We start from the raw sequence: 27,201 nt of genomic DNA, 5'->3' as shown, positions 1-27,201 counted from the left end.
AGACAATACCTGGTGTTTAAAAGAGAACTCAGTAAGGTTTCTTTTTCTAATATTTCACTGGTTCTTCTGTGTCCCAGTGGTCTTGGTCTTCATATACTGTACAGACAACTATCAGCATGGATGCATAGCGTTTGTTTAATAATGGGTTAATTTACCCAAAATTACAATTTTGGCATCAATTACTCATTCTAATTACTCATACTAAACCTGGAAGTATAACTTTCTTCTGTCGAACAAAGAGAACTCTCAAACATTGTTTATTTTGTGAGAAGAACAGACTGAGACTGAAGTCACTGTTCAATGAAAATTTCACTTTACAGCTGTGGTCACTATTTGGTCAAACTCTTTTTGTTCCATGAAAGAAATAAAGTCATACATGTTTCAAAACGTGAGGCTGAGTAAAAGATAATTTGTGCAGTCATTGTGCAGACAGGCACAAAGGACAGGCACAAAGGAAAGTGTGAATTTATTCAAAGCTGCAGGTTGCCACTTTCCAGTGCTGTTACAGTAGAGGAATAAAACAAGAACAGAAAATATGGCACTGAAATCTCTCTCTTAGAAACTGTATGAGCAAAACAAAAACATTATAATTCAAGCATTGCACTTAATGGAAATCATATTGAAAGTGCAACTGCACCTCCAGGGGTCCACTGAACCTGTGGTCACTGAGAAATACACCAGCTTTGATGAATACAGCCTGTACTTGGCTACTGCCTTCAAGGACTGTTTCAATGAATGTTTTGTAGGATTTAGAGAGGACTTGAGCCTGGCCCGTCCTGTTATCAGCTCTCGCAATACAAGCTGTTCTATCCTGTACGCGTCAACACCCTCTGTAAACTGTCTTTTGTTATAAAAACAGCCTGCTCAGTAACTGAAAAGCCTTCAGCACCTACAGCAGCAGGAACCTTACACATCTAATACGATCAGCAATAATACAGAGGTCACTGAGAGGCTGTCAGAGAAATTATTTGCTCCCAGAGGTCAAAAACTGAGCAGAGCAAAGAAGCCTCATTATTAAAGCACCATTCTTGTTGTGTAGTAACCCCAGAGCTTATCTGATGAGAAACTACATCACATTTATGCAGTGTTCAAATACAGTGTATCTGTGTTTTTATTCTGGGTAAAAGGGGAGCAGATGCTTTCTCCCAGAGGAAAACCACAGTAGCTGTAATTTGCGATTATGTTAGTTTCAATGAGATGTGTGTGTGAGAGAAAGAGGCAGGATAAGGTAAAAATGACAGATAAAATATTCATTTTTGGATCTATTTGTACAGCCTACCTGACAAAATGCCAAAGGCAAGCCCTGGATCACTAGTAAAAACTCAAGAACCACATTTTGATGCATTGAAATAACACTGCACCGTAAGGGAGCACATCTGGTGGCTACTAAATTCAGAAAATTCTCCTTTTCTTCTGGCTGTTTAACATACTGCATGCATAAATCCAGAGGGGGCCATTCTTGCAGTGTGTCATTGTTTTACAGTGACCTCCCATTGGACCTGTGAGTGTGAACACGTGAAAAAACACACACATATACACATGTGCACTGATGCAGTGAGAGAAATGGAGCTCTGTGATATATTTAGCAGAAGCTCTCAGTGTGTACAGTTCTCATAGCTGACTGGGGGCAATCTGATCTGAAACAGAGGTGACCTTGCTGAAGATCAGATTACACAACAGGAGAGCTCTGCAAGACAAAGTCAAAAAGAAAACATTTTACTTGTCTCTTAATGGAACAATTACAAGTATCCATCTTATCTGTCTTGTATTGTCTTACAAGATTCACTCCTAGCCTACTTCTCACAGTCCTGTGAGGGCAGGCATCATTTAATAGAAATAGAAATACACATACGCTACCGGTCAAAAGTTTGAGGTTAGTGAGGTTTTTTCATACTGATGCAAGGATGCATTAAGAACACATAAAATTAATCAAAAGTGACAGCAAAAATGTTTACATAGTTACAAAATACATCTTTTTCTATTTAAATTACTATTTATCAAAAATATCCTGGGGAATATGGGATTATTATCCTGCCATGATTCAAAACTGAAAATAAAGTTCTGAAAGGTTGAAACTAAGTATTCGAAAGCTCAAAATCTTACAAAAAAAAGTTTTGCAAGATCGAAAAATAAGATTTGCAAGCTTGCAAAATGTAAAAAAATAAAAATCTTTTGATGCACCGCCGGCCTATCAGTGGTAAACTCAGTGGCTACTGGCAATTGTATAGTGAATTCCCGCGACAAGTCGGTAGCCTTATTTTTGGGACGGACCCGGACGCTATCCAGCCATGGACGCGGTTCTTCTTGCAGCTCTAGACGGACCGCCCTGTGGCCAGAGATCCGTGCATCCTCTGTTTGCGTATCCTGTGCGCTTTCGTCATTGGCGGAACAGTCCGTCAGTCCCACCTTTCCAGTACATACGACTTGTGATTGGACTGTACGTCAGCAGACAGCACAGCATTGGGCCAAGAGCAGAAGGCCCTCCCTCCAGGCTTTTTTTTTTTAAGTTGCGAGTTTGCGAAGCTTCATTTTCGCTCAGTCTGAGTTTCAGAGTTTTCAGAGCGGAGCTGCGTGACAACGCTGCCACTAATCACGTGAGTCGCAAGCTCGCAACTGTGTGGGCGTATCTCCGCAAAGTGGGTGTTGTAAACTCGGCTCTGAAAAAAATAGTCTGCAATAGGAGTGCAAATGTAATGTAATAAGTTTCGCCCTTTCGAACCTCAGTTTTCAGAGTTTCAAACTTTTTTTTCACCCTGTTCGCATACCAGTTTTCAGATCACTATTTACAAGGTTTCAAATCTGGAAAACAAACTATACACTGGGAGAACAGTGACAAATTCGAAACTCTGAAAAAATGATTGCACAACACCATAAAAAAGAGTGTTGCACTTCTGAAGAAGGAAAACTCAAAAACAAAATTATGTTTGCAGAGATTTTTTTTTTTACCACTTTGCAAGCCTGCAAAACTCTGTTTTCAGATTTTCAAAACTTTTTTTCACACATTCGCACACCAGTTTTCAGATCACCATTTACAAGGTTTCAAAAACCTGGAAACACAAACTAATACAGTGGGAGAACACTGACAAATTTGAAAATCTAAAAAATTCTTTGCGCAACATCGTAAAAAAAAATGTTGCAGTCCTGAAGAAGGAAATCTCAAAAAACAACATAATGTTTGCAGAGATATTTTTTATTTTTTTACATTTTGCAAGCTTGCAAATCATATTTTTCGATCTTGCAAAACTTTTTTTTGTAAGATTTTGAGCTTTCGAACACTTAGTTTCAACCTAGGAAGTCGATTTTCTATACAGGGAAGGGATCCAAAATAAAAATCCAAAAAAGGAAAAATGTTTAAACATTTTCATAAAAATAATAAGCAGCACAACTGTATTTAACATTAAGTCAGCAAAACTGAATGTTTTCTGAAAAATCATGTGAAACTGATAACTGGAGTATTGGATGCTGAGCATTCAGCTTTGCCATCACAGAAATATATTACATTTTAAAATATATTATAATAGAAATAATAATATTTCACAATATTATTTTTTACTGTATTTTTGATCAAATATTCTGCAGATTTGGTGAGCATAAAAGACTTCTTTTAAAAACATCAATAAAATCTCACTGACTCCTTGTGAACGGTAGCGTGATGGTATTTATGGACATAAGGATGGAAGCGCCTGTCTGCTTTACACAGATACAAACATGCTTAGACAAGACTTTGAGTGTTAGTAGTAGGTTCCGTGTACTAAGATGGCGATCCTGAAAGGTGCTCAGCAGGCTTATCCAGTGAAATATATGCAGGACAAAGTCACGCTACTATTTTTTCCTGACTTTAGTCCAGCCACAACTACCAAGAGAAAGAGCTTTAATCCAGTCTTGAAGAAGATGACAGCACTCGATCTCCAGCCCTTCCTCACATATCCAGGTGAGCAGATGATGTTCGACTCTCCCCAAAAGGCAGAGAATTTCGTTACAGAAGACGTATTCTGCCGCACTACAAAGCAGCAGGAGGGCAACAGCTACTGCCTCCATCCTTTCAGCTCAACGAGATGAGGTCTGTGGTGATCTTAGCTGCCCTGAAGAGGACAACAACAAAGGTGGACATGGACACTTGTTAATGTCATTTTGGAATCTTGCCCCTGTCCTGTACACTTGTCCGCTGACTGGTAAATAATAATAATTTATTTTATTTATCTTTATTATTACTATTTTTCGGGCTAATGGAGAGCAGTTTCGATCTCTAAGCTTTTGGCTCAGTGAACTTTTGGGGACATGACTGGTCACACATCAACATGTGTTTTTTTGTTTTTTGTTTATGCAGACCTAAACTCTCTGTAATGTGCGGTCTGCGTTGGCTTTTGTACATATTTGTTTGTCGTTCCGTTTTCGTATTTTTTTGTATGCCCTTCAACAAACATCAATACTCTTATTTATTTAGCTTTTCTTTTAAAAGGATAATGCATCAAGGAGGACTGGTATCTAGGATACATACTAACGTTTACATGTCACTGGCAGTATGGCATTGCTGGTATTTCTCTTCAGGTAGACATAATATTGAGATTGCGAACACACAATGCAGGTTCTGAATATCTTATCATTGAATGTGAATGGCCTAAATATTCCTATTAAGCGTACCCGTGTATTAGAATATTTTCACCGTAAATCGATTTCCTGTGCCCTGATACAAGAAACCCATTTAAAACAATGTAATGTGGCACGTTTCAAAACAAGTATTACAAACTAGCAGCCTTCCCTGTGCTCATAATAAAACTAAGGGGGTGCTTATCTTAGTCGAATCAGAGGTTTCCACATTTTAACTCAGTGGGAGGCCTGCTAGGGTGTCTTTGGTATCATGTGTGTGTAGGCATGAAAGCTTACGACGGGCATGAAATAAAAAAAATAAACCAAATAACATCTATAGAACCCTGGGCTAATGACCTGTCACTTTTATTCTGTATTTTGATGGATGTCGTGATCTGTGATTAAGTGTGGCAATGTCATTCTCAAGCATGGACTTATTAAATCACGATGTAGGCAAATGACACCATTCACACACACAGTAACAATGCATAGCTAACTAGGCAAGAGTTGCAGCATCTAATTTTAAATATCACCTTGTGATCCCATGCACCCTAAATATACAATACAAACTAATTACCAATGTATGTGGCATTTCTTGAAAACCTTCACATTTTAGACTCTTCATGCGTGGTCCCAATTGCATGTTTTCTGATCCTAAAAAGCACATACTACTCAAACACGACGACAGAACACAGCAGGACTTTATGAATGACAGATTGGGTACTGTAATGGAAGCTCTCTACAGCCAGTGTTCGGAGAGGGTGTGGGTAATGCTGTGAATTATGATGCCTTTCTCCATGTCAGGGGGAGCAGAGGGGGGCAGCAGTCTTTGAGCCCGCTCCAAACAAAACACAAAGCGGATGGCTGACTCCTCAAACGACTGCGGCTATTCCTTTCCATCTGCATCCGTCTGCTCTGGGAAAGCTTATAATTATTCAGCGTGTAGAGTCACTAACTTTTACCCTTGCACTCTCATGTCTGCTTTACACACACACAGATCTATGAACATAGGGAGAAACTGTCAACATACTAGTACATTACATGAACATGTATGTATAGACACCCGACAAGACATTAACAAGTGTTTGAGTTATTATTTTGGAGCATAAAAACAAACAGCCAACATATAGTTCACTGTGGATGCTGCGAAAGACAAGACAGACAGACAGACAGACAGACAAACAGATAAGTATATAGACAGATAGATCCTTCAAATATTTTATACTGTAATATCCTATTGGTTATGTTATATGATTGAAATGTAACGCTGTGAATTAAACAGTGTCACATTTCTAAGAATGTATGGTTGTTTCTATGACAATATTAGGTTTCTGTGGCCTAACTGTATTCCTACAGTCTAATACTAACAACAGGTTCACAAAATAACACAGTCAATGAAAAGGTACTACGACACTATGGCACACCCACAGACATGCTCACACAGGGATACATGCCAGCGGAATGTAATCGGGGAAGGTTACTCAGAGACAATATCATAAAGAGGCTCACTGGGAAACGGTTGACAGGTGACATCCTGTTATGATGATACAATAACTGTGACATGATTGCAGCAGTTTGGCAGGAAGCTGACAAAGTTGAGGGACAGGGAAAATACACCAGCCACTCTACTGCAGTGCAGAGAGCAATCGCTCCATGCCTGCTGACTGCATTCATGGCAGATGTCAAATTAAGGACAAACATGAGACATACGGTAGTACAGCTTTACACTATGAGCCAGAATCAGACAGACATGGGAAATGAAACATGAAATGCTACCGGACAAACAAAGACACACAGCTCATAGTTCAGATCAGAGAAGATTTTCTAACATGCTGAATTTTGACCAGTACATGACACTGGCATATGACATTTAGAGAATAATATTATAAAGTTGGGAACAAAAGTCCCTGTTAAATACTTTATAGCCATAGTTCTGAATGAAAAAAGAGTGATGTGATTGATGGGAGAAGAGCAGATACTCACCTATTGCAGAGTTGATTCACGGCTCCATAGGAGTCCACAGTCACAAGCTGGCATCCACCGGTCCCATTGGTGAAATACGCATCAGCACATTCATCACAATGCTGACCAGTGTATCCAGTTAGACATTCACACTGACCTGTGGCAGAGTTACACGTATCTAGGTCCTTTGAACCCTCAGCACTACAGTTGCACTGATGTCCTGTGTGCAAGAGAGAAGAAAGATGAACAGCATGTTAGCCTTTCTTTCCAAAGTAAAAGATTTTAACTTCTTGGTGACAATTTTTTTGAGTAGATGCTGAAATTAGTCATGTAAGACAATACTGGTGTTTAAAAGAGAACTCAGTAAGGTTTCTTTTTCTAATATTTCACTGGTTCTTCTGTGTCCCAGTGGTCTTGGTCTTCATATACAGACAACTATCAGCATGGATGCATAGCGTTTGTTTAATAATAGGTTAATTTACCCAAAATTACAATTTTGGCATCAATTACTCATTCTAATTACTCATACTAAACCTGGAAGTATAACGTTTCTTCTGTCGAACAAAGAGAAACTCTCAAAAATGTTTATTTTGTGAGAAGAACAGACTGAGACTGAAGTCACTGTTCAATGAAAATTTCACTTTACAGCTGTGGTCACTATTTGGTCAAACTCTTTTTGTTCCATGAAAGAAATAAAGTCATACATGTTTCAAAACACGTGAGGCTGAGTAAAAGATAATTTGTACAGTCATTGTGCAGACAGGCACAAAGGACAGGCACAAAGGAAAGTGTGAATTTATTCAAAGCTGCAGGTTGCCACTTTCCAGTGCTGTTACAGTAGGGGGAATAAAAAAAGAACAGAAAAATATGGCACTGAAATCTCTCTTTTAGAAACTGAGCAAAACAGAAAAATTATAATTCAAGTATTGCACTTAATGGAAATCATATTGAAAGTGCAACTGCACCTCCAGGGGTCCACTGAACCTGTGGTCACTGAGAAATACACCAGCTTTGATGAATACAGCCTGTACTTGGCTACTGCCTTCAAGGACTGTTTCAATGAATGTTTTGTAGGATTTAGAGAGGACTTGAGCCCTGGCCCGTCCTGTTATCAGCTCTCGCAATACAAGCTGTTCTATCCTGTACGCGTCAACACCCTCTGTAAACTGTCTTTTGTTATAAAAACAGCCTGCTCAGTAACTGAAAAGCCTTCAGCACCTACAGCAGCAGGAACCTTACACATCTAATACGATCAGCAATAATACAGAGGTCACTGAGAGGCTGTCAGAGAAATTATTTGCTCCCAGAGGTCAAAAACTGAGCAGAGCAAAGAAGCCTCATTATTAAAGCACCATTCTTGTTGTGTAGTAACCCCAGAGCTTATCTGATGAGAAACTACATCACAGTTATGCAGTGTTCAAATACAGTGTATCTGTGTTATTTATTCTGGGTAAAAGGGGAGCAGATGCTTTCTCCCAGAGGAAAACCACAGTAGCTGTAATTTTGCGATTATGTTAGTTTCAATGAGATGTGTGTGTGAGAGAAAGAGGCAGGATAAGGTAAAAATGACAGATAAAATATTCATTTTTGGATCTATTTGTACAGCCTACCTGACAAAATGCCAAAGGCAAGCCCTGGATCACTAGTAAAAACTCAAGAACCACATTTTGATGCATTGAAATAACACTGCACAGTAAGGGAGCACATCTGGTGGCTACTAATTCAGAAATTCTCCTTTTCTTCTGGCTGTTTAACATACTGCATGCATAAATCCAGAGGGGGCCATTCTTGCAGTGTGTCATTGTTTTACAGTGACCTCCCATTGGACCTGTGAGTGTGAACACGTGAAAAAACACACACATATACACATGTGCACTGATGCAGTGAGAGAAATGGAGCTCTGTGATATATTTAGCAGAAGCTCTCAGTGTGTACAGTTCCCATATCTGACTGGGGGCATCTGATCTGAATCAGAGGTGACCTTGCTGAAGATCAGATTACACAACAGGAGAGCTCTGCAAGACAAAGTCAAAAAGAAAACATTTTACTTGTCTCTTAATGGAACAATTACAAGTATCCATCTTATCTGTCTTGTATTGTCTTACAGATTCATTCCTAGCCTACTTCTTCACAGTCCTGTGAGGGCAGGCATCATTTAACAGAAATACACATACGCTACCGGTCAAAAGTTTGAGGTTAGTGAGTTTTTTTCATACTGATGCAAGGATGCATTAAGAACACATAAAATTAATCAAAAGTGACAGTAAAAAATGTTTACAATCGTTACAAAATACATCTTTTTTCTATTTAAATTACTATTTATCAAAAATATCCTGGGGAAAAATATTTTCATAAAAATAATAAGCAGCACAACTGTATTTAAGTCAGCAAAACTGAATGTTTTCTGAAGAATCATGTGAAACTGATAACTGGAGTATTGGATGCTGAGCATTCAGCTTTGCCATCACAGAAATATATTACATTTTAAAATATATTATAATAGAAATAATATAATTTCACAATATGATTTTTTAATGTATTTTTGATCAAATATTCTGCAGATTTGGTGAGCATAAAAGACATCTTTTAAAAACATCAATAAAATCTCACTGACTCCTTGTGAAAGGGTAGCGTGATGGTATTTATGGACATAAGGATTGAAGCGCCTGTCTGCTTTGCACAGATACAAACATGCTTAGACAAGACTTTGAGTGTTAGTAGTAGGACATTGACAAGGCAACCCTCTATGGACACCTTGGCAATTAAACCGCCATTGGCTAGTAAATTTTTTAGTTTACTCGCCAGACTGATATTACACACACACACACACACACACACACACACACACACACACACACATATATATATATATATATATATATATATATATATATATATATAAATAATTGCTCAAGGGCACTTCAGCCATGGGTATTGAGGTCTGGAGTCGATTAACGCGTATACGCGCCCCGTACAACTGGTGGGGTTGCCAGAAGGGGCAGAGGGCTCGAGTGAAATATACGCAGGACAAAGTCACGCTACTATTTTTTCCTGACTTTAGTCCAGCCACAACTACCAAGAGAAAGATATTTAATCCAGTCTTGAAGAAGATGACAGCACTCAATCTCCAGCCCTTCCTCACATATCCGGCGGTAATTAATCTACGGCACAAAGGTGAGCAGATGATGTTCGACTCTCCCCAAAAGGCGGAGAATTTCGTTACAGAAGACGTATTCTGCAGCACTACAAAGCAGCAGGAGGGCAACAGCTACTGCCTCCATCCTTTCAGCTCAACGAGATGAGGTCTGTGGTGATCTTAGCTGCCCTGAAGAGGACAACAACAAGGTGGACATGGACACTTGTTAATGTCATTTTGGAATCTTGCCCCTGTCCTGTACACTTGTCCGCTGACTGGTAAATAATAATAATTTATTTATTTATCTTTATTATTACTATTTCCGGGGGGGTAATGGAGAGCAGTTTCGATCTCTAAGCTTTTGGCTCAGTGAACTTTTGGGGACATGACTGGTCACACATCAACATGCGTTTTCTTTTTTTTGTTTATGCAGACCTAAGCTCTCTGTAATGTGAGGTCTGCTTTGGCTTTTGTACATAGTTGTTTGTTGTTCCTTTTTCTTATTTTTTTTCTATGCCCTTCAACAAACATCAATACTTTTATTTATTATGCTTTTCTTTTAAAAGGATTATGCATCAAGGAATAATGATATCTAGGATACATACTAACGTTTACATGTCACTGGCAGTATGGCATTGCTGGTATTTCTCTTCAGGTACATAATATTGAGATTGCGAACACACAATGCAGGTTCTGAATATCTTACCACTGAATGTGAATAGCCTAAATTCTCCTATTAAGCATACCCATGTATTAGAATATTTGTAACGTAAATCGATTTCCTGTGCCCTGATACAAGAAACCCATTTAAAACAATGTAATGTGGCACGTTTCAAAACAAGTATTACAAACTAGCAGCCTTCCCTGTGCTCATAATAAAACTAAGGAAGTGCTTATCTTAGTCAATAGGCAGTTACATTTAACTATTGAACATATGGGGAATGATGATGAGGGTAGATTTGTTTTCATGTGCTGTAAAATAACATACAGATTATCACCGTATGCTGCGTATGCTCTTTTGTGTCATCTGCGCCACAACGATGAATAAAGTCATTATTTTTGTTTTCTTCGCTTACAAAAAGGGTTCCCGTCACTTCATATAACCCAGATCGCACGTCTGATGGCAGATGGAGTATTCTGATGACGACTTTCATACCTTTTATGGACCATGACACTGCTATTTACTTGCCAGTCTATGGGACAGTCTCAAGCCTCCAGTTTTTCATTCAAAAAAATCTTAAATTCACTTCTGTATCACACATACTCCATCTACAGTGTGTATGTGGGCCGTGTGCATTACGTATGTGGTGTAGAAGCAGCACGGACACATTGTGCTTTCACACAAGACGCGTTTGAAATCCGCTCCTGATCTGCGGCTGTTTAACACAAACACAACATTTATCCAATATTTTGATTCTATTGTTTCTGGTAGTTTAGCCTATACTTGTGAAAGTGCTTTTTCAGCATTGTGATCCTCTTTTATCACAGAACAGTTACACAATCTTTCATAGACATATTCAAGTTTAAACTCAATTAATATAAAGTGTATTAAATGCATTTGGTTTCTAGATTTGTATATTAAGTTGCTCAAGCAAGTGGTAACGCATTTGAACACATATAGCGTTCTTGTGTTAGGTTATCACAAATATTTTAAATTGATCTTACCATTAACAGAAACAGTCAGTTATTGTGTTTTTTACATTTAAATCTTTATTACAAACAGTACCGCAGGTCTTAAAGAACTATAATTTTTCTACCTCCAAAAGACACACGTGCATATGTTGACTTGTTTATCTAAAATTGCACTTTTCTTTGTTTTAAACCTAGCCAAAAAGCCATGTGTAGACTGTAAAACACCGTAGACTTTAATTATACCCATGTATTGTGTAATTACTAAATTTCTGTGTCAATCCATGTTCATTTTTACTGTGAACAATGTCACTTTAATTCAGCTTGTGCAGCACAGCAAAAATAGAGTCGGTGCGTAAACGATCGCTGCACTGCTGCCGACGTGCCGCACCTGGAATGCAGTGTGCAGTGTGAAAGCTGTAATCCGTTAATATGGGTTCAGGCAGCATTCATGCGTTGTCTTATTCGACCGTAAGGTCCCTGCAAAGTGGACTTGAAAGAGGTCTCTTGTTCAGGCAGCATTCATGCGTTGTCTTATTCGACCGTAAGGTCCCTGCAAAGTGGACTTGACATGAAATTCCACCATGAATCCAGGGCCAAGGGAACGTACACGTTACATTCAAAGGGCCTTACAGTGCGTGAATTATATTGTATTTATTTACAGGTATATTATGTCACGCTTCACACTTCTCTAGTAAGTTTCGTCTGTGTGTGAAGACAGCAGCACAAATTCATGAATGAATGTTTCGAAGTGAAATAAACTTAAAAAATAATAAATAAACAATAAATAATAAATGAAATACGCTTCAATGGAAAAAAGCTGAATGGAATTGAACTGAATTAAAGTTGAATAAACTTCAACTTTTTTGGATAATATTTGGATAATAGACCCATTTTGGATAACAAAGTAATTGTTAAATTGTTAAATGCCCTGCCTCCATTAAGTGTTTGATCACCACATTTGAGTGATCATTGCAAAAAATGTGTTTAAGTATATACAGATGTGTTATGTATATATATATCCTGTTTATGTATATGCTGTATTCTATATACAGTATATAGTACCAGTCAAATGTTAGGACACACGAATGGGAAAGTGTCCAAACTTTTGACTGGTACTATACTATAATACACAAAGAATATCAGCCATCATTAGTTCAGCCAAAAATGAAAATTATGCCATTAATGACTCACCCTCATCTCGTTCCAAACCCATAAGACCTCCGTTCATCTTCGGAACACAGTTTAAGATATTTTAGATTTAGCTCCGAGAGCTTTCTGACCCTCCATTGAAAATGTATGTACGGAATACTGTCCATGTCCCGAAAGGTAATAAAAAACATCATCAAAGTAGTCCATGTGATATCAGAGGGGTCTGTTAGAATTTATTGAAGCATCGAAAATACATTTTGCTCCAAAAATAACAAAAATTACGACTTTATTCATAATTTTCTTCTCTTCCAAATCTGTTGTGAACGCGACTGCTGTGACTGTTGACGTACGACGCTGCTGACGTGTTCTCTGGTGCGCCCAATAACAAAGAAAACACGTCAGCAGCGTCATACATCAGCGGCGTCACTACAGTGTTGTGAACGCGCTCACAACAGACCCGGAAGAGAAGAAAATGATGAATAAAGTCGTAATTTTTGTTATTTTTTGGAGCAAAATGTATTTTCGATGCTTCAATAAATTCTAACGGACCCTCTGCTGTCTCATGGAGGGTGAGTCATAATGACATAATTTAAATTTTTAGCTGAACTAACCCTTTAAGCTTCATTTGTGTTCTTAAATCATATCCTGCATCAACAATTTTTTTTATACATTTAAAAAATTTTTTAATATTTTTATTTTTGTTTTCATATTTCATATTTTGAGCTTCTTTATTATCATAACAGTCTAAGTAATTCTGATTCCTAAACAGTAAAACTTTGAAGTGTCAGCTTTGTAAACATATGTTGATTATGTATCTAGTAAGAAAGACTCATGAGCAGCAAACTTTTTATTTTGGGTATGTCATTTGTGTCTCCATGCTGAAAAGTTGGGGTGACCGGTAAGGGGGTTAAGCAACCTTGCTTCCACAAATCTTTAAACTCCCTTAAGGGCTATGGTAAATGTGTTTTGAGGTAATAACATAGTATTGTGCAAGGAAAAATAAAAAATTCTTTGTTAATCACTAATCTGCCCCATAATCATAATTTGTTTGTAAAAGGAATCAAATTTGTTGCAGTTTCACTGCTTGATTGGTTTTACTTGAAACAAACACGAACAACTTTTTTAAGGTGCCATCAATGCAAAAATGCTTAATGAAAAGTAGACGGTGACAAATTTTGTCATCAGATGTATAGCTTCCAAAAAAGGTGAACCCTTGTTTGTGATATGCAGGGATGTCACACATAATTAGAACATGTTTGGACAAATTCCCATGATCAGATTCAGTAGCTTTGGCATAGTTACATAAGAAATTAACGGGACAACTTACATAACTGTAATGAGTGTATGGGCCCGTGGGACGACATGCTGCCCCGCCATTAGGGTGAACAGCATGGTGTTATGGGTGATGGGACACTGTCACTCTTCATTGCCACCCACATGCCAGATTGTGTGGCACCGCTGAGAGTGTGAGAACTCTGGCTTCATCTCACAGAGAAAAGAAAAATACATGAACACTGTCATACGGTCATGTTTAGTAAGAAAGCTAATCTTCTAAAAACAAAAAAAAACAACAACTTATAAGACACTTATAAGCTAAATAAAACAACACAAACAGGTGTGGTAAATGATAGATGAGTGTCAAATGATATTGCTGAATTGGTGTGTCTCAGAATTAGTACACTTATTTACAACTAAGTCCCAGCTTGTTACCGAATGGATTGTAGATTCAAACTAGAGATGAAACAACTACTGGTTTGATGATAAATCATGATAAATTCACCCACAGTTAGTATCACTGTTTCATATTATAATTGTCATTAAAACCGTATTCGATTCCCGTGATTTGAACAACTCAGGAGAAATAAATACTGTCCAGCAAAGTTTTTTTAGTAACAGTAGTTTCTTATCGCAATGCTTTTGGACATGGAGTTACGGGAAACAGCTCTAATTCTGCTGTTCCATAAGTGTCACCTAGTGTCAGGGAGTGGAGTATGTTACATTTACATTCAAACTGTAAGCAGTTTTTGTCTGGCCAAAAAACGGATTGAATTTGCATGCCCTGCTGTAAATTTTGATCAATTGATGAAAAATAAGCTTATGTGGATTCTACACTTTTAAACAATTCTGATTATGTATCTACACTGCGAGCAAATCACTTGCATATGCGACTAAATCTTCACTCTGGGGGACTAAATGATGTCTGTAGTCCATGCTTGATAAATTCTCAGATTTTACATTTACATTTAATCATTTAGCAGAAACCTTTACCCAAACCTAATCACAAATTACAAAAGAAATCATATCAGATCAACAAGAAACAACAACGGTATACAAGTGCTCATGACAAGTCTCAGTAGTCTAGTACAGAACACGTTAGCCAGGGGTTTTTTTTTTTTTTTTTGGTGTTATGATAGAAAAGAAAAAAGGTAAGTACTAGTATTAGTTGGTTAAGTGCAGGCGAAAAAGATGAGTCTTTAGATGTTTTTGAAAATGAGTAAAGACTCAGCTGTTCGAATTGAGATCGGGAGGTCATTCCACCAGCTGGGAGCAGTCCAGGAAAAAGTCCGTGAGAGTGATTTTGAACCTCTTTGGGATGGCAACACAAGGCGTCCGTTCACTTGCAGAGCGCAAACTTCTCACCAGTGTGTGAGTTGGAGGCTAAGTATAAGTTTAGCGCAGATATATTTTCCTCACCAAAACACTCCTCTGAACTGAGCGCTTCAGAGTTTCACTCTCCGTCAAGCGATCTGTTATATTTTTCAGTTCATCTGATGGATGCACAGCGCACCTGTATTTGATGCACCATAAACTCTAGTGTGAAGGCACACAACTCACCGTTGCTTTGTTTCACACACACGCAGAGAGAAGGAGAGGAGAGAAAGAGAGAGAAAAAGTTTACACGCTACATGTAAATATATATTTTTTTGTTTTATTTTCCTGTCACAATAACAGCATTCCTTTGGAACTCTTCAGCTTTTTAGAACTGCTGCTGCTTCCTCCGGTAGTGGGCGGAACTAATGCACAAATGGCAATCTCATTGGCTGGTGCTCCTATTATTGTCCCCGTTTTCAGCAAATCAGTTCGAGCGAACACACACAACCTGATTAATATTCATGAATCAATTGCGTGTTATATTGTTACTGCATTTTATATGTTTCTCATTAATAGAATTCGTATCATTATTATCTTTATCAGTATTTTCCAATTTTTTTTACAGAAAAACTGAATGACCACCCAAAAAGCACCACCACCAATTCTAAGGTTCAGTTAAAATGACTAATATGCATTCATACATGTTTATCAATTTTTAATTCTAATTACTAAAGTTCTATCATTAAATAATACTTGATTATCATATTATAATGCTGAACTGATTGATGTTAAGAGTGTACTTTCAGATATTTAAAAAACTGTGCCATTTTACAAACATATTATCAATATATACATACATCATATATATACATACATATATATATACTATATATATTTATTTATATATATTATATATATATATATATATATATATATATATATATCTATATATATATATATATATATATATATATATATATATAGATATATATATATATTATATTTTTTTTTTTTTTTTTTTTTTTTTTTTTTTTTTTTTCAGTCTTGTAAGTAAACTAAAAAATGTACTAGCCAATGGCGATTCCTTGGCTGCTTTTTTGAAGCTGCCAGCGTTATGGACCAGATAAAATACATATATAAATAATTTATTTAATCAATTATTTGACTTAAACCCTTTTCGTAAAGGCTGAAATGTATTCAATTTACCATTTTATGAAAACTTTTTCAAAGCTTTATTTAAACATTTCGTACTTGTTATTAGATAAAAACTGTTGTCAGTCATGTTGTCATTTAAAATACAAACATCACTGGTAGTATTATTGTTTTAGTTGTTTATACAAACAAAAAGCGTCATTTTATTTGTTGTTTTGTTGATTTGAAATATAAAACTTGGTGAAATGATTTACATGTCAATACTTTTTGAAAATTTCCAGCACATTTTTAACAATACCGTGATAATACTGATAACCGTGATAAGGTTTGTTACCATAACCGTGATAAGAAATTTTCATACCGTTTCATTTTCTAATTCAAACTACTGAGCCCTTACGGTTATCGAATAAAAGAGGAATGACTGTTTGTAATAAGAATATTAGTGATAAGAAATTTACATACAAGTATAAACCTGTCCTAAAATTCATTTTTCTGAGGAAGTGGATTATCTAGATGCCTGGGTGTGGTATCAGTTCAGTCACAAAACAGGCCACACATTGTGAAAAGCACTGTAAATGCACACCCTGTGCTGATTATTCTTTTTGCTCCTGCTCTTTTTGTTGCATGCTCATCCACAAACTGCCCACTCCTTCATTTTCATCAGAAGCACGTAGCATGCGACGACAGTGTGAGATGGAAAATAAACCGGCTGAGCACATCTCTCTATTTGCACTTTTAGATATTCAAATGCTATAGTAGCAATGGATTATGATTAAAAATAAATTGTATAAATGAGACCCATTTGGATAACAAAGTTTATTGTTTTAAATGTAAATGCCCTGCCTCCATTCCTCTGTCACGTCATTATAAGTGTTTGATCACCACATTTGAGTGATCATTGCAAAAAATGTGTTTAAGTATATACAGTCGTGGCCAAAAGTTTTGAGAATTACATAAATATTGGAAATTGGAAAAGTTGCTGCTTAAGTTTTTATAATAGCAAATTTGCATATACTCCAGAATGTTATGAAGAGTGATCAGATGAATTGCATAGTCCTTCTTTGCCATGAAAATTAACTTAATCCCAAAAAACCTTTCCACTGCATTTCATTGCTGTCATTAAAGGACCTGCTGAGATCATTTCAGTAATCATCTTGTTAACTCAGGTGAGAATGTTGACGAGCACAAGGCTGGAGGATCATTATGTCAGGCTGATTGGGTTAGAATGGCATACTTGACATGTTAAAAGGAGGGTGATGCTTGAAATCATTGTTTCTTCCCATTGTTAACCATGGTGACCTGCAAAGAAACGCATGCAGCCATCATTGCGTTGCATAAAAATGGCTTCACAGGCAAGGATATTGTGGCTGCTAAGATTGCACCTAAATCAACAATTTATAGGTTCATCAAGAACTTCAAAGAAAGAGGTTTTCACTTCTTGTAAAGAAGGCTTCAGGGCGTCCAAGAAAGTCCAGCAAGCGCCAGGATCGTCTCCTAAAGAGGATTCAGCTGGGGGATCGGAGTGCCACCAGTGCAGAGCTTGCTCAGGAATGGCAGCAGGCAGGTGTGAGCGCATCTGCACGCACAGTGAGGCGAAGACTTTTGGAAGATGGCCTGGTGTCAAGAAGGGCAGCAAAGAAGCCACTTCTCTCCAAAAAAAAAACATCAGGGACAGATTGATCTTCTGCAGAAAGTATAGTGAATGGACTGCTGAGGACTGGGGCAAAGTCATATTCTCCGATGAAACCCCTTTCTGATTGTTTGGGGCATCTGGAAAAAGGCTTGTCCGGGAGAAGAAAAGGTGAGCGCTACCATCAGTCCTGTGTCCATGCCAACAGTAAAGCATTCCTGACACCATTCATGTGTGGGGTTGCTTCTCATCCAAGGGAGTGGGCTCACTCACAATTCTGCCCAAAAACACAGCCATGAATAAAAGAATGGTACCAAAACACCCTCCAACAGCAACTTCTTCAACAACCCAACAACAGTTTGGTGAAGAACAATGCATTTTCCAGCACGATGGAGCACCGTGCCATAAGGCAAAAGTGATAACTAAGTGGCTCGGGGACCAGAATGTTGAAATTTTGGGTCCATGGCCTGGAAACTCCCCAGATCTTAATCCCATTGAGAACTGTGTGGTCAATCCTCAAGAGGCGGGTGGGACAAACAAAAAACCCACTAATTTGACAAACTCCAAGAAGTTATTATGAAGAATGGGTTGCTATCATTCAGAATTTGGCCCAGAAGTTGATTGAGAGCATGCCAGTCGAATTGCAGAGGTCCTGAAAAAGAAAGGCCAACACTGCTAATACTGACTCTTTGCATAAATGTCATGTAATTGTTGATAAAAGCCTTTGAAACGTATGAAGTGCTTGTAATTATATTTCAGTACATCACAGAAACAACTGAACACAAAGATCTAAAAGCAGTTTAGCAGCAAACTTTTTGAAAACTAATATTTATGTAATTCTCAAAACTTTTGGCCACGACTGTATATACTGTATTCTATATATATAGTACCAGTCAAATGTTACGACACACGAATGGGAAAGTGTCCGAACTTTTGACTGGTACTGTACTATAATACACAAAGAATATCAGCCGATATCGGCCTTTTTTTTTTTACTCCCTAATATCGGTATCGGTCCCAAAAAACCCATATCTGTTGGGCTCTAGTTTTAACAAAAGCAAACGTGAGATAAAATCACATTTGTTTGGGGCAGTTTGCCGGTCCAGACATGAGATAATAGCACACAGGAGAGCTTACAGGGGTCATAAATCAATATTATTAGCCTTTTATTAGCCTTCTCTAAAAACACACATGACATGGTCTTAGAAAATGTTTCATAAAATTCACAGTTTTTGAGATTATGTTCTGAAATATCAAATGAAGTATAAGTAGACTTGTGGCTTAAGCTTCATTGTGTTTCTAAAATCATATCCTGCATCAACAATTTTTTATACATCTAAAAAATGTTTTTAATATTTTTATTTTTGTTTTCATATTTCATATTTGAGCTTCTTTACTATCATAACAGTCTAAGTAATTCTGATTCCTGAACAGTAAACTTTGAAGTGTCAGCTTTGTGAACATATGTTGGTTATGTATCTAGTAAGAAAGACTCATGAGCAGCAACCTTTTTAATTTTGGGTATGTCATTTGTGTCTCCATGCTGAAAATTTGGGGTGACCGGTAAGGGGTTAAGCAACCATGCCATTTTGGCTTGCTTCCACAAATCTTTAAACTCCCTGAAGGGCTATGGTAAATGTGTTTTGAGATAATAACATAGTATTGTGCAAAGAACCATAAAAAAGTCTTTGTTAATCACTAATCTGCCCCATAATCATAATTTGTGTAAAAGGAATCAAATTTGTTGCAGTTTCACTGCTTGATTGGTTTTACTTGAACAAACACGAACAACTTTTTTAAGGTGCCATCAATGCAAAAATGCTTAATGAAAAGTAGACGGTGACAAATTCTGTCATCAGATGTATAGCTTCCAAAAAAGGTGAACCCTTGTTTGTGATATGCAGGGATGTCACACATAATTAGAACATGTTTGGACAAATTCCCATGATCAGATTCAGTAGCTTGGCATAGTTACATAAGAAATTAACGGGACACTTACATAACTGTAATGAGTGTATGGGCCCGTGGGGCGACATGCTGCCCCTTAGGGTGAACAGCATGGTGTTATGGGTGATGGGGCCACTGTCACTCTTCATTGCCACCCACATGCCAGATTGTGTGGCACCGCTGAGAGTGTGAGAACTCTGGCTTCATCTCACAGAGAAAAGAAAAATACATGAACACTGTCATATCAGTCTGTTTAGTAAGAAAGCTAATCTTCTAAAAAACAAAAAAAAACAACAACTTATAAGACACTTATAAGCTAAATAAAACAACACAAACAGGTGTGGTAAATGATAGATGAGTGTCAAATGATATTGCTGAATTGGTGTGTCTCAGAATTAGTACACTTATTTACAACTAAGTCCCAGCTTGTTACCGAATGGATTGTAGATTCAAAATAGAGATGAAACAACTACTGGTTTGATGATAAATCATGATAAATTCACCCACAGTTAGTATCACTGTTTCATATTATAATTGTCATTAAAACCGTATTCGATTCCCGTGATTTGAACAACTCAGGATAAATAAATACTGTCCAGCATAAAGCAAAGTTTTTTTAGTAACAGTAGTTCTTATCGCAATGCTTTGGACATGGAGGTTAGGAGAAACAGCTCTAATTCTGCTGTTCCATAAGTGTCACCTAGTGTCAGGGAGTGGAGTTACATTTACATTCAAACTGTAAGCAGTTTTTGTCTGGCCAAAAAACGGATTGAATTTGCATGCCCTGCTGTAAATTTTGATCAATTGATGAAAAATAAGCTTATGTGGATTCTACACTTTTAAACAATTCTTTTATTATGTATCATATCACAACAACAACGGTGCGAGCAAATCACTTGCATATGATAGAAAAATCTTTAGTATCACTCTGGGGGACTAAATGATGTCTGTAGTCCATGCTTGATAAATTCTCAGATTTACTCACCAGTGTGTGAGTTGGAGGCTAAGTATAAGTTTAGCGCAGATATATTTTCCTCACCAAACACTTTCTGACTGAGCGCTTCAGAGTTTCAGTCTCCGTCAAGCGATCTGTTATATTTTTCAGTTCATCTGAATGGATGCACAGCGCACCTGTATTCGATGCACCATAAACTCTACTGTGAAGGCACACAACTCACCGTTGCTTTGTTTCACACACACGCAGAGAGAAGGAGAGAGAGAGAGAGAATTTACGCGCTACATGTAAATGATATATTTTTTGTTGTATTTTCCTGTCAAAATAACAGCATTCCTTTGGAACTCTTCAGCTTTTTAGAACTGCTGCTTTCTCCGGTAGTGGGCGGAGCTAATGCACAAACGGCAATCTCATTGGCTGGTGCTCCTATTATTGTCCCTGTTTCAGCAAATCAGTTCGAGCGAACGCACACCTGATTAATATTCATGAATCCAGCAGCTCATTAATCCTTACTGCGTTTTATATTGTTCTCATTAATAGAATTCGTATCATTATTATCTTATCAGTATTTTCCAATTTTTTTTACAGAAACAATGAATGACCAAAAAAGCACCACCACCAATTCTAAGTTCAGTTAAAATGACTAATATGCATTCATACATGTTTATCAATTTTTAATTCTAATTACTAAAGTTCTATCATTAAATAATACTTGATTATCATATTATAATGCTGAACTGATTGATGTTAAGGATATTTAAAAACTGTGCCATTTTACAGATTTATTTAAAAAATACTGTGCCATTTTATCATAATATATATATATATATATATATATATATATATATATATATAATATATATATATATATATATATATATATATAGATTTTTTTTTTTTTTTTTTTTTTTTTTTTTTTTCAGTCTTGTAAGTAAACTAAAAAATGTACTAGCCAATGGCGATTCAATTGCCAAGGTGTCCGTAGAGGGTTGTTATGGAGCAGATAAAATACATATATAATCATTTATTAATCAATTATTTGACTTAACCCTTTTCTTAAAGGTTGAAATGTGAGGTTTACCATTTTATGAAACTTTTTCAAAGCTTTATTTAAACATTTCGTACATGTTATTAGATAAAACTGTTGTCAGTCATGTTGTCATTTAAAATACAGACATCACTGGTAATATTATTGTTTTAGTGTTTATACAAACAAAAAGTCATTTTATTTGTTGTTTGTTGATTTGAAATATAAAACTTGATGAAATGATTTACGTGTCAGTACTTTTAGAAAATTTCCAGCACATTTTAACAATACCGTGATAATACTGATAACCGGGATAATTTTGGTCACTATAACCGTGATAAGAAATTATCATACCGTTTCATTTCTAATTCAAACTACATGAGCCCTTATGGTTATCGAATAAAAGAGGAATGACTGTTGTAATAAGAATTATTAGTGATAAGAAATGACATACAAGTATAAACCTGTCCTAAAATTCATTTTCTGAGGAAGTGGATTATCTAGTGCCTGGGTGTGGTATCAGTTTAGTCACAAAGACATGCACACATTGTGAAAGCACTGTAAATGCACACCCTGTGCTGATATTCTTGCTCCTGCTCTTTGTTGCATGCTCAGTCCACAAACTGTCACTCTTCATTTTCATCAGAGGACGTAGCATGCTGACGAGCAGAGTGTGAGATGGAAATAAACAGCTGAGCAATATCTAAATGTGCACTTTTAGATATTCAAATGATTGATAGTAGCAAATGGATTATGGATTATAATGCATAAATGAATAAATATATACAGTATATACAGAAAAGCACTGTATATTTTATATAAGGTTGCAAAGAAGATAAATTCAGTCTAAAAATTAGCCTAATGCGTTGGCATACTGTTTGCATTTATAAGGAATAGCACAGGGGTGTAATATTAGGATATATAGTTGGCTACCAAACACAGGCAGAAAGGCAGTTATCTGTGTATTACAGATCTAGGACTCCAGAGAGCTCCTAATCAGCCAGAAAAACAAATCTGTAAAGTCTAGAAGTGTATACTCTTCACAAAAGAACTGGATTTAGGGTGTTTGTAGGCCCTGGGCTCTATTAAGAATGGCAGACAGTCTAAGCAATACCAGACCAGTGCTTTTATAAAACTCCCAGAAGGGAATTCACAAATAAGGTGCAAATCAATATGTGCTACAAAACACATTAGAAAACTAAATTAATAGCTCATACAAATAATTTGCATATTCAAAGAAAAGTAGCTTTAGTCACTTCTACCATCACCATTCTGTACCATTGAAATTCATTTTTATTTGGATAAGTATTAGCTTGGCATATGAGACATCAAAGAAACCAATTGAAGTTTAATGTCAACAGACTGAGAAATGTTCAAACAGCCAAACCCAAGCAAACACACAAGACTATGTTCCATTCAGAGCATGATGGATGCTTTCAATGTTTAACTGTTTCAATAATGTGTAAATCAGACTACAAGAACAACTGTGTCTCGCAAATGCAGCACACATCAAACTTACTATACAGAATGTCTTACAAAAATCTAGTCAACAACTGTACAGTAAGAGATAGTAACACATAGCTGAAGGCTTTAAAAGTCTATAATCTTTGTACGGAAGCAATCTGTTTGAGCTCATGTTTCTTCAAACTCGTTCATGAAACTGCTGAGCCAGGTAGCTTAAAAACAGCCATCATACAAGCCTGTGTGTCCGGCAGTGCTGGGGATTTTATGAAATGACTTTCACTGTCCTTGTCTGAATTGTGTTTTTAAAAAGCCTCACGCTGCTCACATGTACAGCACAGTATGACATGCAATATGAGCTACAGTGCAACTCTGAATCACAGGTGGTGCAGGGTGTATTCCCATTAATAAATGACCTGTTGGCAATTAAAAAAAAAAAAAAATTGAAAATCACCATCAAGTATGCCACATAACAGTCAGTTCAGCAATAAAACAATCTCATCTCCATAAGGTATTTTAGTGTATTGTTCACATTATATTATGATGATTATTATATGTATTCTTCACGAAATAAAGTGCATTCTTTTATATGGCAAAGACTCCTATCTACGACCACCACAGCATAAACAAACATCACTGGGAAATGATTTTCTGCCCTTGTTAAACAAGCGTAAATATACACAGGTGTCGATTTTATAAGTGTTATTTAATCCTCAAATCTGCTTGCATTCTTGTAAATTGTTAATTATCATAAATAGGTTGGTTGACATTCAACTATAAAAAAATGTTTGAAATGAACAAAAAGAGGAAAAAAAGATTACACAGCTGTTCTGTGCATACTATAGCCAAAAAAGACAAGTAGACTATGATAATAGTTCTTCATATATTAACCCTACTTTTGTCATGTATTTCTAGTCTCTGAGCTAAACTAACAACTGTAGCTGTTATGCAATTTAATGGCAACTTTTCTTCATTCTTGTGAGCTTAATTTCTGTAGAACAATGTGTCTATATACATAAAGATGTTCCTTAAATACCTGAATCTTATTTCTTTTCCATTGCTTGTCTATCACACAACATCACAGAAATAGACCTACAGAGCAAAGAAGGGGATATAAAGGAGGAAACTGAAATGAGACAATTACCAGTGTCCACCACCTATAAAAATGCATTAGTGCATGATTTAGTGATTTTCATTATTAAAGGAACTCAGCTTAAGATGTCTCGCTCTGATTTTTTCTTCTGCAATAACTTGTGTTATTTCTAAATCTGAAATCATTTTGTAACAGAATGAGGTGAGTTTTTTAAGGGTTCCTCAAACCACTGCTAACTGTTGATCAAAAAGAGCAGCTGCCAGAACAAAATCCCAAGTACTTTCTAAATCAATCATCACAACAAATAATTTTCTTAACATCAAAATTACTTGAGAGGATCCTGAATACTCTGCTCATGATTTTAGGTTAAGATTTCTAATAAATTGTTATCTGGGGCCAAAGATGACACATCCCAGAAATTATGGTGTCATAGATGTCTGGGGAAATAAGGGCACTAAACTTGCCTCACTGGAAACAAAAGTCAAACACCAGCTATTTTTGCAGTCAGCATCTGAAATGTTCACTCCACTCACACATCAGATAATCATGACAAATGTTCCAAGCCCAAAAAAATACAAATAAAAATGTAAAAAAAATTCCATAAATAAAGGAACAAAGGCCTTGAAACATGATGATGCTCATTTTCTCTCCATAATAAGTGGGTTTAATGTGACATCTCTGCTTTTCTGAGAAAGCCATTAAAGACCTGCAGTAAACAGCAAAGGGCTAAAATCCAGAAACAAATCCCAAACAGACACAGAGTCAGTCACCTTTGGGCCACTGCATAGAATAATATGGTTTTTATTTACTGTAATCCCAAACACCTGCCTCCTCTGTAGTACAATCACATCCAATGAACTCCAGAGGGGCTGCAGATCACACACAGTTTTAACTGAACCTTTGATTATACCCCATATGGCTGGTTCCCCTTTCTTTTAAATGCATTTCATCCCACTGCTGTCACTGAATATGTTCAAGTTCAGAGTGAGATAATGTAATGGTACCAAAAAGAGGAATTTCTCACACTTTTTCCAAGTAAGAAACTGCCACGATGAAAGATTATGAATCAGACAGATTAATGTGTCATTCTATTAAACAGTTACAGCAGACATAAAGGTGACTGATACTACACTAGATATGACCTTAATGAAAATTAATCATCCTTATTCTCCAAGCCAGCTTGGCATAACGTAACTCAAGATAAATGAGTAGAGGGTTTAAGATTTATGATTGTTTTCCTCATTTGGCAGTCAGATGGTAATTAATCACATTAAAGCAATTAAGAAGGTTGTCTCTGTACAGCTCAGCTGATCTCTAATGTCCTTCAGATACACAGCTGTACTGATGTACTGAGGTTGGTGGAAAGGATTTATCGGTCAATTCATTTTTATGATATAGCTGATCAAATGGCTAAATTATCAGTACTACCTACAAAGTGAAGTGAGACAAAGGAGTGTACTGAAAGACTGAACAACAACTACATAGTGTGAACACTTTCAGTTTGAAACTACACTCTGTTACCTAAGGAATACATAACAGAAACAGTGAAATTCCGACCTGTGTATTGTAATGAAGATAAAATAATAAATGTAGCGCATGAGAACAGCTTGTGCAGGTGTAAACCTCTTGCAACCCCTCGATATCTGTTGTGCAGAGGCTGGGAAAGAAATTCAAGGACACACTATTTTTTGGTATCTGGTGCACAGGAAAACAGTCTAGTCTGAATGAATATTTGGAAAACATGCATTTTATAAACTTGCACACTGCATCACATCGTGTCACTGAAAAGAACGAGAACTGAACCTACCTCTCTCAGTGGTCACGAGAAGAGGCTTTGAGGTGCTTTTCACTGTCCATGAACTGTTTGCTGTATCCAGAGCAGGTAGTGTTGTGTTTTTTGTGCCACTTAATGGAGAGGAAGAAGTAGGGTTTTCTGTATTGTTTTGTGTTGTGGAGAATGTGGAGTTTTCTTTGACTTTACTGCGTTTGGAGGTTGGGTCCATTGTTTTGGTCAGAGGCGCAGCCGTGGTGGTCAGCCAGAAGGGCTGTAGTTGGTTAGTTGTACCAGTGGTCCTGGATGTGATAGTCATTTTGGGGGTGAAAGGTGAAAATCTGGAGTCCCTGTCGTCCTCCTGTAAGTGGTTTGGGATGGTGGTAGTAGCCTCCAATGGCTCAGCCAGCACAGCACGCGGGACTCTCGCGCTTGGAGACGCGCTCTCATCGCTCGCGCGGCGTACAGCGCGCGACATACCAGCTGTGTATCCTAACAACAACAACAACTCCAAAACTGAGAACAGTAACATAGTGTAACGCATACAAGACATTTTGTTCTTTAGCTCCCCATGTGAAACGTTTCAACTGTATCCTTTAGTACTATACAGATGTTATTCTTACTACCGAATCCGTGTTTCAACCAATTGTCTCCACTTGTCCACTCGCTCTGTGAACTGCAAGGTTTCACTCCAGCGAGACTGACAGTTGTAAACCCCGCCTACTACGGCCAGGCCTCCATCCAATCAGAGCGCAGGCTACATGAAGATTGGCGTAACACTGCACCAATCATACGACTGTGAGGAGGAGCCGCAAGACTGACATGAGCTGTCTTGAAAAGTGACAAAAGAAAGAAAACGTGTAAGACGACATTAGGTCTGGGTGATACTACCGAGATAAGAGCTTAGGCAGAGCCAGCAGTGAGAATGAAACAAAGAAACAAAGAATGAAACAAATAACAAAGCTATCAAATCAGCAGGCCCCATTCTACCTGTATGTAACTCGTTTATAAAACTGTGGTTAATACCACTTTATGGAAAAAATAAAATTGAATGGCATTAATTCACAAGATGTTAATGGATTCATTGTTAATGGAAAATCTGACGGA

At 37.0% G+C, this 27,201-nt stretch overlaps 1 protein-coding gene across 1 annotated transcript; it reads right to left on the bottom strand.

Moving 5' to 3' along the window:
- Positions 1-1,611: 1,611 nt before the first annotated feature.
- On the bottom strand, positions 1,612-26,809 carry LOC109084356 (multiple epidermal growth factor-like domains protein 9). Its single transcript, XM_042757391.1, has 3 exons — positions 26,131-26,809; positions 6,571-6,769; positions 1,612-1,687 (listed from the first exon to the last, which is right to left on the bottom strand). Exons 1-3 carry the CDS (start codon positions 26,645-26,647, stop codon positions 1,612-1,614), a joined length of 792 nt encoding a protein of 263 aa, XP_042613325.1. The 5' UTR covers positions 26,648-26,809.
- Between the last annotated feature and the right edge of the window lie 392 nt (positions 26,810-27,201).

The sequence above is a fragment of the Cyprinus carpio genome, chromosome A5 (genome assembly GCF_018340385.1).
Source record: "Cyprinus carpio isolate SPL01 chromosome A5, ASM1834038v1, whole genome shotgun sequence".
Taxonomy (NCBI): Eukaryota; Metazoa; Chordata; class Actinopteri; order Cypriniformes; family Cyprinidae; genus Cyprinus; species Cyprinus carpio.
Note: the sequence above shows the minus strand (reverse complement) of the source record. Positions and strands in the feature narration are given on the sequence as shown.

Bases quoted from the DNA above. Each gene is read 5' to 3' on its own strand.
- LOC109084356 (XM_042757391.1), bottom strand. From the start codon at position 26,647: ATGTCTTGTATGCGTTACACTATGTTACTGTTCTCAGTTTTGGAGTTG. The intron at 6,770-26,130 runs GTAGGTTCAGTT...TCTTGCACACAG, and splicing joins TCTCGTGACCACTGAGAGAG to GACATCAGTGCAACTGTAGT. The intron at 1,688-6,570 runs GTGAGTATCTGC...TTTGTCTTGCAG, and splicing joins GTGAATCAACTCTGCAATAG to AGCTCTCCTGTTGTGTAATC.